At 39.9% G+C, this 12,212-nt stretch overlaps 1 protein-coding gene across 6 annotated transcripts in view; it reads left to right on the top strand.

The window, feature by feature from the left end:
• Positions 1-12,212, top strand: part of Bend7 (BEN domain containing 7) — an 87,663-nt gene that overhangs the window by 30,397 nt on the left and 45,054 nt on the right. For all 6 annotated transcript variants that reach the window (XM_052728194.1, XM_052728198.1, XM_052728196.1 and 3 more), the window contains one exon: positions 2,822-3,090. In XM_052728194.1, the coding sequence (XP_052584154.1) occupies positions 2,822-3,090 (269 nt within the window). The remainder of the gene's footprint in view (positions 1-2,821; positions 3,091-12,212) is intronic.

Here is a 12,212-nt window from a genome sequence, read left to right as displayed (position 1 = left end):
TGAAGATGCTCAAGGACGTGAGCAAATGAGAAGTGGCGAGCCACAGGCTCTGCTTGTGACTTCTCTGCCTGCACCAGGGTGTAGATGATCAGACATACCTCGTGTCTGTCCGCTTCTTTCACTTGACTTTCTCTTGTCTTTGTCATTGGGGAAGGTCAACAATGAAACAGGGTGTGTATAGCTGGTAGTTGAATTCCCAGTTTATCCCCCTGTAGCTGGACAACTTCTAGGCCTCCCCATTCTCACCTCTGAGTGGACTATTAATATCTCCTTCTTGGGGTTGTTTTTAAATGTGAAGGAGATAGCAACAGAAAATGAGATTTTGTAAGGTAGGCTGCACACCTCAGTGTCTTCTAAAGGTCCCTCAGCTCTCTGTAGAAGTTTGGAAGTCAAGGGTTAGTGGTTTATTTTCCAATCTTCACAGTTAGTAAGAAAATTGGATTTTTGATTTTGTCACATATGCAAAAAAGAACAAATCCCTCTGATGGGGAAACTGCTGGTTGATGTTAATGTAGGAAAGCAGCCCAGCCTTGTGCTGATGGCCCTTCTGACTCTCATCATGGTTGTGTTCACAAAGTCATCCCTCAGAAAATGCACTTGGTACCAGCCAATGCATTCTAGTAAAATCCTCACATTCTGTGATGTGGTTTTGATATACAAAGCTCAATACTTAGATGTATCAGTCACCCACAATCAAATTTATAGAGAAACCAAAAGGATTTCTAGGCAACATATTTTAAAGGACCAAATTTGGTCTTGTCCCAAGGTAGAAATAAGCGTTTTGTCAAGTCAGTAGGCACCTGACTCACTTGTTCCACCATGACACCCTGTGTCCATATTAGCCGGCAGAGGCTGCCATCTCCTGCGTGAGGGCCTCAGAAAGAAAGGTCACTTCACTCTGTAGGTGCTGTTCACAGAGAGGGAATTTGTTAGTACTTAAAAAACATGCATATGAAATTGTAATGATTTATTTTGTTACTTAAGCTCCTTACTACTGAAATGGCAGACTACAAATTGCACCCATGTAAATCCTTGACGGGAGCCTTTTTAGAATCTATTAAGTAAATGCCATTTTGTCGCCATGTTTTCCCTTCTGAACCTTTGCAGATTAGCGAGGCAAATGATTCCAGAGCTGTGGAGAACAAAAAGGATAAACTAAATAAACGACTCTCCTTTAATTTTCTCCAATTTAAAAATTCATGTTATGTGGGCAGATTTACTTTAAGTTTATTGCCCATGAGACTTAGATTGAAATTCTATTTTGAAAGATTCACCTTTGTTTTACAGGAAGGCAAGGACTTAGATCAAGCAGATTTGAGCGCAGGAAGACTGGGCTCTTTCAAGACTTGCAGAAGCGAGACTCAGTATCCCTGTCTGAACACCAAAAACATTTCAACAACTGAGTTTAGAAAGAGCTTGGGTCTGGGGGCTGCAGCCTAGCTATTCCTGCTCACGCTTTCTGGAGTCCATTTGACCCTGTGGACAAGACAGGCTCACCTGGAATTAAAATGCAGCTGGCTGTGTGCTGGAATCTCTGGAGAATCCTTGCAATGATATTGATGCCTTGGCCCCACCACTGGACATTCTGACCCACTGAGTCCAGGACAGGTTCTTAAGGCACAGGAGTACTTTCAAAACTCCACACTGATTCTAGTGTGTAGTTAAGATCTAGAACCATTGTCGCTAAATCACCATGTGCATAGTTAAACAATCCAGCTAGTAAAACTTGGAAATTGCCTTCTAGTGCAGAGGTAAAAATATTTGGATCAGTGTAAATAGTCTTGATTTCCAGACTTACAGGAAATAAGTAAGAGGAAGTAGGCTGTGTTGATGTGCATTTAAAGACTTAGTTTTCATGTGGCTATGTTTATAGGTTTCGTTCTGTTAAAAAAAAAAAAAAAAACAGGCACACCTTGTGGTCTTTATTTAGGAAGCCATGTTGATAGGGGAGGATTTGATGCAAATTGAAGCCATATTTTCCTATTTCACATTCCATCAGAATGGTTGATACATTCTCCTTCTCAGAGCACCCCTGTGAAAAGTAAACTTGCCATCTTGGATTCCTTAAGTAAGTGTTCATTGTGAACACTTGCTACTGTACCATTTGTAGATTTGCTGATGGACCTGACCTGCTCACAGCATGTCATTCCTACTTTTCACTATGTAAAGGTGAGAGCTGGAGAAGCAAGCGGCCTTGTCTGATGCCGTGGAACACAGCACGCTGAAGGTAGTTGACGTGCAGAGGATACTTGATGAGGAAAGAAAGACTTGGCAAGATTAAGTGATCAACATGACTTGCCCATGTGCTTACCCAGCCCTGTTCTAGATAGAATTCTTCCCAACTGTTTCTTTCAACCAGCCTTGTCCAAAATATCATCATTTCAGCCCTTGTAGACTGTAACTGATCAGCTGAACTCTAAGGGACAGTAGGGGTTTTGCTGAAATGAGCTTACCAGAGAACATGAGCATCTGTACCTAAATTTAAGTTCTGGAGTTCTCATTCCAACCTGTCACATGATTCATGAAGCCATATTTTTCCATAGCTCTTAACCCTTTCCTTCCGTCGAAGCCAGGATGCTGTAGTGGTCCATGATCCACTGTGTTCAGAGTGGTTTTCTCCTGGATGATGCTCTGCGGTTAGGACTGTAAGGTGGCCCTGGCTGCCTCTGGCAGCCTTGCTGTGCAGAGTGAGACTTACCTACCTGTGCTTCATCCTGAGGGAACCTCACTTCACTGTCAGTTTGTAAATCACAGAGACAGACCCGGGTAGGTTTTCCTCAGACACAAGTGCCTGTACCATATTTGTGTTTATTGTCCACAGTTGGAACTCAAAACAGACAACAACCCCCAATTTCCCTTATATGCTCCCAGCGAACTGCTGTCTCACGCAAGAGAAATAAAAAGAAAAAGGTGCTCCCAAAGACTGTGGAACCTGTGACTGTGAAACCAAAGCCCAGTCCGTTGGAAATTGAGAAGAAGCCAGCAGCCGTGGCCACAAGGCCATCTGGTCTCCAAGCCGCAGAGCACACCTCCACTGAGGAGAGCCACGTCCTGGGATTTGGCATTGTTCTCGAATCGCCTTCCTCAGATGTAAGTTGATGTTTCCTGGCTGCCGACCCAGTTGATAGAAGTTTTAGGAACCTTAGAGTGTTAAGACACTCTCCATTTAACTAGTTCTGGCCCAAACAAGTAGAGAAACTTGGAGGAATTCATGTGAGGAGGAGGAAGAGAAGACTAGTAAGAACCTCCTTGCCTGGGGCTTCCTTCTCTGAAAAATGTATGCCTCCCTTAATCAAAGGCATTCCGTTCCTTATCTCCGAAAGGAGGGTGTGTTGTAAATAATCTGCTCGCTAATTTCTTTAAGATTTTTAATTTCCAAGTGGCAGTTTTCAATTTCCTCAGTGTAGAAAACCAAAAGAACATAATTAAATCCTTTGTAGATGGGCATAAATGAACAGAGAAGCATACAGATAAGGTCATACCTTTGTGGAAACACAAACTAAGAATAAAAAAGGAGCAGTGGTGCTAATTCTGTTTTATAGATGCAAGCCACACTGCTAATTAGGTGGCAGTGTCATGCCATTTACTCCGAGTAATGATAGGTTAACGCTCTGCAAAGGTTTGCTATTTTAATATCATGGCTAGAATGTTTTTGCAGTCTAGGATGGTAGATTGCATCTGAGATATCCATCTGACTTGCTGTTTTATATTCATAGGACCATAAACGAATTTCTATCATAATGTGCTGAATTTGCAGCTGCATACTCTATTTACAATATCTTTATCTAAAGTACATTTATGTTGTGAACCCCAACTTGTTGGCAGAGTTCTTAAAATAAACAAGAAAAAGTGATTCATTATTAGCAGATTGCATAGGATGAGGCTCCTGCTGAGAACTCCCACAGACTCCTATAGGATTGGAGTTTGGCCCTACCTTCTAAACTTTAAATAAGAAATAAATTTGTAATTTTTTAAAGTAGTATATTTTGAATTATAGGAACACAGTTTGCTGGCATAGATCCACGTTTTGGTCCTTAATGAAGAGAAGCAATGAAGATAATTATCTCACTATGTTTTCAGATTAGAAAATTTGTAGCACTTTCATCCAGTCCTCAGTGTGAACGAGGCATTTCGTTTTCATCCTAAGTGTATGCTACAGCCATTAGGCTCTTGTAAATTACTATTTAATTTACAAAATCCTTTGTGGTAATGAGGTTCTGTATGGGACCAGTTTCCTCTTCTGATGGTATGTGTCATCACTACAGCTAAGGCCTTGTTCAAGCCCTAGGTAAATCATGTATTTGAAAACAGGTAAATTGCTGGGCAGTGGTGGCACACGCCTTTAATCCCAGTACTCGGGAGGCAGAAGCAGGCGGATCTCTGTGAGTTCGAGGCCAGCCTGGTCTACAGAGTGAATTCCAGGAAAGGCGCAAAGCTACACAGAGAAACCCTGTCTCAAAAAACAAAAAACAAAAAAAAAAAAAAGAAAGAAAGAAAACAGGTAAATTATTCCACAAAGTAGTTAAGCTGTTTTGGACACACTGTCATATTTTCCTTAAATTTCTTTTCTGATAGTCATTGATATATTAGGAACAGTAATTGAGTCTAGATCATCTCCGATATAGTCTACTGCCATTAATAACTGAATTCTCCCTTTTTATTTTTAAATTCCAAGTGTATTTTAACTATAAACTGGAGGTCTGGTAAAGACTGTATATTTACAAAATAGAATAGAATTTTTATTATTTGTACCAACATCAGTATTTATTTATGTAATACATAAAAACAGTTTGCATTTTATTCATGGCCATTTTTAGTAACAAGAGCTAGCTACTAAGTTTGATTAAGCACATTCAGAATTGTTCGTGAAAATTCAGATGATAATTGTCTTTGAACGATAGCATGCTTTAAAACAAGGCGGAAAGCTGTGAGTATGTCATCTTTACAGAACCCATCTGATAACACTGTTGGACTCATCTCTTCAGTGGAAACTAAACCTGCACCAAGAGCACTTGGCAGTGAGTCTCAGTACTGGCTGCGAAAATGCTGTCCGTGGATGGTGCTCATAGACACTCATGAGGCTGGCCTGTGCAATTCCTGGGATGAGGGGCAGAGCTTGAATCCCCCCCAAAAGGACTCTCTGTGTTAAAGTATCCAACTTTAGGTCCCTTTCTAATCTTAATATTTCTTAACTCTAAGGCTATAAAATTTTTAATGGAAGTATAGAGGAAATAATTCTTCTAATTTTTATAGCAATTATTCTATAAAACAAGTTGAAGAAAATATAAGGAGATAGGAATTTATTTGAAAATGGTCTCTGAAAAATCCTCAGTGTTCAGAGGACCAAGTTCAAAGTCATAGTATAGAGCATATTGTCCATTGTTCCTAGAATAGCTGACTGGCTTTGGAAAAGTAGAATGCTTCCAGGAGTGAAACCTTGATAGGGCATGTGAGGTCCCTTCCATTTTCATCTTGGGGGCAATAGGGAGTCAGTGCAAGTTTCATGCAGAGGAACAATGGGAGTAGTAACTGGAGTCACATTATGAATGACAGACAGATGAAGAAAGGAAATACTAGAGCAGTGCTTCTCAACCTGTGGGTCACGACCCCCTGCGAGGTTGAACAACCCTTTCACAGGGGTCACCTAAGACCATTAGAAAACACCGATACTTACATTATGATTCATAACAGTAACAACGATTACAGTTAGGAAGTAGCAATGAAAATGTTATGGTTGAGGGTCACCACAACATGAGGAACTGTATTAAAGGGTTGCAGCATTGGGAAGGTACCACCGATGTAGAGTCTACGCAGACAAGAAGAGGATCCCTCTAGTTAACCAGGCAAGAGTGATAAGCCATTGAAGAAAGACCTGGTTGCTGAAGGCAAAGCAAACCCTGCTCTTTGTCTTGGAAGGAGGTGGGTGGCTGGCCGTTTCCTCATCAGCTTTACCCACAATAGGAGGAACAAGCACAGAACTGGTGCTCTGCTCTGGATAGGAAGGAAAAGTCAGGTTAGTGTCTTCGAATATTTAGACCCTGTTAGCACAGGAGAAAGACTAGTGTTAAGCATCACACCTCTGCTAATTGCTAAATTAAAAAAACAAAAACAAAAATAGGCTGGAAAGATGGTTCAGTGGTTAGGAACACTGACTGCTCTTCCAGGGGACCCAGGTTCAATTCCCAGCACGCACATGGCAGCTCACAACTGTTTGTAACTCCAGCTCCGGGGGACCCAACACCTTCACACAGACATACATGTGGGCAGAACACCAACATACATAAAGTAAATATAAATAAATTATTTTTAAAAACTGAATTATTTTTGAAGATTTGCAATGTATTGAGTTATTCTTTTTGCATGAACTTGTCCAGTCACAAAAATGCAATTGTATGTATTCATAGCACAACCCCTAATGTAAGAACCCATGTGGATCTGTAGAAATACTAGGTAACTCACATCTTCTGAATCATGATTGTCCCTTCTCAAGTCCAGGAATGAACGAAGCTCCAGCCAAGACCCACTGAACTACCAATGCATTTAATGATATGCCATATATGAGAAAATCCTATTGCAATGCCTTATATATAAAAGGTATTTGATAAATGCAATTTACTTAATCTAAAATAACAAAATATTTACTCATGCATGAAACACCTTGTACAAAATAAACTTAGAAAACATTGGGTCCAGATTTGGCATCAGTTACAGCCCACTCCTCAGTATAACTGCCACCTACTTTCTCTTGCCCCTCTCTCTGCCCCAGACATGTCAGTGCTCTGATCCAGTTTGAGAAATTCTCCTTTATGGAACCTTCTGTGGTTTTTTTTCTTAATTATTTTCATGATCTTCATCCCAGATCCTCAAGAACAGGGTCAGATGTTAGGAGTAATAATACTCATGTGACATCCTGTGTGAAATAAGTCATCTCATTAATCCTTACTCTTGGAGGACTTCTTACTGTTATCCTCTTAAAGGGAGCCTGTGCAAGTGGGCAGGGTCAGGGGAGGTCCAGCTAAGTCTCCACGCCAGTCACCATCTGCCCTGGTTCACTGTGGGAAAGACGTTGGGTGTCCACGCAAGTCCACTTCCTTTTTTGAATCTTTCATTTTTTATATGCATTATATACATATATTTATATTATATACATATAAAATTATGGGTATTTTGTCTTCATGTATGTGTGTGCACCATGTGTATGCCTGGTGCCCATGGAGGCCAGAAGAAACTGTTGGGACTCCCTGAATTGGAGTTACAGACGGTTGTGAGCCACCATGTCCAACCCCAGTCTTCTGGAAAAGCATCCAGTGTTCTTCTTAAGCACTGAGCCGCCATCTCTCCAGCCCTCAAGCACACTTCCTAGACATGATGAGCAATCAGTAACTCTATGACTGATCGTTATGTGAAAGAGAACCAAGTGGTTAGACTGTGACTTTCTCATTCTGTTTACTTGGCACTTTTTTAGGGGGAAAGTAAGTGGTTAAAGGAGCAGGCTGCTGAATTAGGGTTTCAGCTATGTGACCCTGAGCAAGTGAACCCTGGTCCTCACTTAGCATCTTCCCTATAAATGGGGATAACAATGCTTTCTTCACAAAGTTGGTCTCCCGGAAGAATTAATGAAGCCTTCTATGTAAAGCTTAGAACAGTGCCTGGCACATTTCAAGCACTCAGTAAATAATGGTTCTTTTTTTAACCTTACTGTTCCTACCTAAGTACCTTTAGAGGAACAAATGTAAATACGGTTAAGTAAATTTAGCTGTCTGTATAAATGATCAGACGCATGTGAACAAATAGGGCTTCAGGGGAGGAAATAGGTAGGGGGTGGGGCTTCACGTGTAGAGCATGATTATTTGACCCTTTTAAAATTAGCACTTAAGTAGAATTCAGACCTAAATTACACAGAGGCAAAACCCAAAACCAATTCTGAGATTCCAATACATTATTTAATTCTTTTTTCTGACTTCACAGCACAGTGTTCTATTAGTACCGAGACTAAAGAGTTGCTCATTTCTTACAGCCCCTGCTTTTCAATGCTGGGTCTGTTGGTTTGTTGTTTAAAGCAGTGGACCTGAACTACGTTAGCTTTGGTTTGGTTGATGGCTGACTTCTGCTTTGTTTTGTTTGCTTTCCTTTAATGAACCACTCAGAGAAGCTCTTAAAAACTATTTCATAATTTTTAATCATAGAAAATGTTTTTATATGATGGAGTTATTATAAATACTCTCCAGTAATTCTAGATGGTAAAAATTCTAAGTTAACAGAAGACAAATGATGAATATTCATCAGTTTAAGATAATTTTGTTAATTCTGATTTTGTATGCTTCTTAAATAATTTTAAATGCATTGGTGCCTTCAACAAAAATAGCTTCTTAATTCAGAGTGCTTTCTTGATACCATCTTATCTCAATAGATATAATATTCTGCTAGGATCAGTTAGGGTAAATCGTGGAAATCATTATTCCATTTACTCATTGACATGAAGGCATGTGTGTGTGAGAGCCTAGGATTCTATGGCAGGCTGCTTGGGTTCAAGTGCTTCCCTCGTCACGTTGGTTGGATGGTCTTTAACAAGTTGCTCAACCTCCCTGGGCCTTCGCATGTGAAACTTTGGACTAATGATGGCAGCCAGTTCATAGAATGAGAAAAATTAGAAAATTCATGTGTTCTGTGTTACTCTAGGGCAGGTTCTCAACCTAGCTGTCGAACAACCCTTTCACAAGAATCACGTATCAGATGTCCTTCGTATCATGTATTTACATCGATTCATAACATTGTCAAAATTACAGTTATGAAGTCTCAGTGAAATAATTTTATAATTGGGGGTCACTACAACATAAGGAACTGTATTAAAGTGCCGCAGCATTATGAAGGTTGAGAACAACTGCCCTAGGCCTAGAATATAGTAAGTAACAAATAAATATCAATTATCCCACTGTTTTCCCGGGTGCTCTAAAGAGAACATAATAGTCTTTGCTCTTTAAAGCGCACAGGGAGAAGTTCACAAGCAGTCCTTGCAGTACCGTAGGCTGTAGCCGTAGTACAGGCAGTCAGAATGCCTCCTGAAAACTGGGGAGACTGGGACTTCTCTACCTGGAAGGTCAAAGACAGGGCTCTCAACATGACCATCTTCTCAGAGGAGCAATTTCAGTGGAGTTGGGGGAGAAGCTACAGTGTGGTGTTTAAACTTCACACGTTTGTCCGTTTAGTTCAGTCATCTTTAACATAAATCAGGACTTAATGTTCAGCATCGTGAATTTACTGCCTGAGAAGGAAAAGGCTAGCCACATTTCTGAAAAGCTAGAAACTCATTATGCAAATGCATGAAGATACCAAATTGTATTATCTTTTCTAAAATTCTTAATTCTACCAGAATTCTGTCAAAGAAACTTACAAGAATTAGAACGTTAATGGTTTCTTTTTACCCTGTGTTATTACACTGGCTTTTTCATGGAAATTTGGCTAAGTACTTTTTACTATCTGTCTTACAGTATTGGTCTTGGTGGAGTACAGCCAGTGACTTCGGTTCCATTAACCCTGGGAATTCTCTGCTCAGCCACAGCCTTAGGCCACACTGTGCTGGACTGCTTAACAATAGCGGACAGACTCTGCCAACCAGAGCAGACCTGACCCTGTCTCAGATGTTCATTGGCCAAGTGCTTTGAGGTAGCATTTAAAAAATGGTAATAGTGAGTCTACCCCGAGCAGACTTGATTTGTTGGATACAGTGTTAACACTTAGGAGCAAAACAAAAACAAATGTTATGGGTTTTATTTGTTTTAAATTTTTTTCTTTCATAAGCTAAAACTCATTTTCCTAGAACTATATCAAATACACGGCTACATAAATGGGACAGAGGCTCACTATATAAATCCATTGTACTCAGCAGAATTCACCTCCGTAGTTTTCTTTTTCTTTTTTTGTTTTTTGTTTGTTTGTTTTTTCTTTTTTGTTTTTTGTTTTTTCCAGACAGGGTTTCTCTGTGTAGCTTTGCGCCTTTCCTGGATCTCGCTCTGTAGACCAGGCTGGCCTCAAATTTGTAGTTTTCTTTAAAGGTCTATCCTAAGCCTTTCAGAGACTTACCAGCTGGCCTGACTCCCCAGTCCCCATCTCACATCCCCTTATTCACACAGCCTTGTGCACATGCCTATAAATGTGGGTCTTGTACAACATAGAACTTGAAAATCATTGTGTATCATTTATTAATTTACAGTTGAAAACCTGGGGCTAATGCCAAACATAAGCATCTGTGCACTACTTTTTCCTCTTAACCAATTATAATATGAAAGTTGTTAAATGTCTTACTGTAATTTTGTAGTGCTATTAATATTTTATATAAAATAACCTGTATCAGATATGTTCTCTGAGTGATTCATTTATATGATCTCTTGAAGTATCTTCTGATACGCTCATAGGGACTTGTGGGTGGCAGGGGTGGGGAGGTGTCTTTCCAGTTACCTGGTTGGAAAATCTATCCCTAAACTGGATCTTAACCCCAACTACATCTAAGCTGAAGGAACACTGCACCAGAAATGCAAAGAAACAACACAGTCAATGTAGCTGTCCTTGGTCCAGGGACATTTTCAAGAACCATTAGGATGGAGCAGTTTTTGCTTCCAGAACATCACCAGTGTAAGATGAAATCGCACTGGATAGGTATTTCCAGTACTGATATAGTGAACTCAGTGGCTGGGGTACCTAGAGTAAGACACTGCATAGTGGGAATTTGTAGTGAACCCTAAAAATAATTACTGTAAACATTGTAAATTGTGCCCATAATTTCGATGTCTTCATTTAATCATCATCTTATTTCCATAACATTAGACTCTGCAAATTAGTATATTAGCTTTCTTGTCTTGGCTTGAGCATCAAATAATGCATCTATCAAGGAAAGTCTAGAGGGGTTTTTTTTATGCTTATTTAGAAGTGTTTGTTTTTGTAACTATTATCAGTAAACAGATTCATTTAAACTGAAGCCAATAAACAAAAAGATAATGATTCTACAACTAGAGAACGTTTTAACCTGTTTTCAAATATATGTGCAGAGTTGTGGTTTCTTATATGGTAATAATGTACTATGACTATGCTTATAAAGTAGAATAAAGGACAAGCAAGGTGTGGTGATATTTTACCTGAGGATCAGAGAAAGAAGCCAGCCACATTCTTACCACTTGGAGATCTTCCACCACAGAGACCCACTTCCTGTATACCTACACCTATATGCCTTTCTGTTCTGCAATCTCACTTCCTCTGTCCGCCCAGCTACATCACTTCCTCTTCCTGCCCAGCTCTGTCACTTCCTGTCTGTCTGTACAGACCTCCAGACCTTTATGGTTAGTGCTGGGATTAAAGGTATGTACCACCGCCTGGCTCTGTTCCTAGTGTGGCCTTGAACTCACAGAGATGCAGACAGATCTCTGCCTTCCAGTGATAGGATTAAAGGTGTGCACTACCATTGCCTGACCAAACCTCAGGTGACAGTCCAGAAACAGCTGGCTGTTTCTGTCATAACTCACATTTTTTTGGAAGTCACTTGTTTGCACTTCCTGTTTTACTAGGTAATATTATTTCCTTCTCGGGTCTCTGGGGGACTTGAAGATTAGATAGTTATAGTTTTCTTTGTTAAGAAATTCAGAAAAGAAGCCGGGCGGTGGTGGCGCACGCCTTTAATCCCAGCACTCGGGAGGCAGACGCAGGTGGATCTCTGTGAGTTCAAGGCCAGCCTGGTCTACAGAGCGAGATCCAGGAAAGGCGCAAAGCTACACAGAGAAACCCTGTCTCGAAAAACCAAAAAAAAAAAAAAAAAGAAATTCAGAAAAGAAACTCAATAAGAGGTGTAAAGTGTATAAGTTTGAAAGACATCAAAAAATAGTTTTGGTAATGCAAATTAGGATAGAAGGTAAATTAGATACAATCCTTTGGATTCACAAAAATAGGATAGATAATGGAATATTTTCACTGAATTTGTCAACTGCAAATGGACTAGACATTATTGATGTATTTAGTGCTTGTATATATTATATATAGTTATTGTACTTACATAGTTTTTCTTACATTAGTTATAACTTTTATTTAGACAAAAAGAAAGGGGAAATGTGATGATATTTTTTCTGTGTACCCCAACAAAGTTTATCTGAGGATCAGAGGACAGAGCCATCCACTATAGTAGACATAGAGGTCAGGCAATGGTAGCACATGCCTTTAATCCTATCACT

Source organism: Peromyscus californicus, unplaced genomic scaffold (genome assembly GCF_007827085.1).
Source record: "Peromyscus californicus insignis strain IS unplaced genomic scaffold, ASM782708v3 Scaffold_8__1_contigs__length_139910024, whole genome shotgun sequence".
NCBI classification, from domain to species: domain Eukaryota; kingdom Metazoa; phylum Chordata; class Mammalia; order Rodentia; family Cricetidae; genus Peromyscus; species Peromyscus californicus.
The sequence above is the reverse complement of the archived record's forward strand: the minus strand, read 5'-3'. Positions and strand labels throughout refer to the sequence as shown.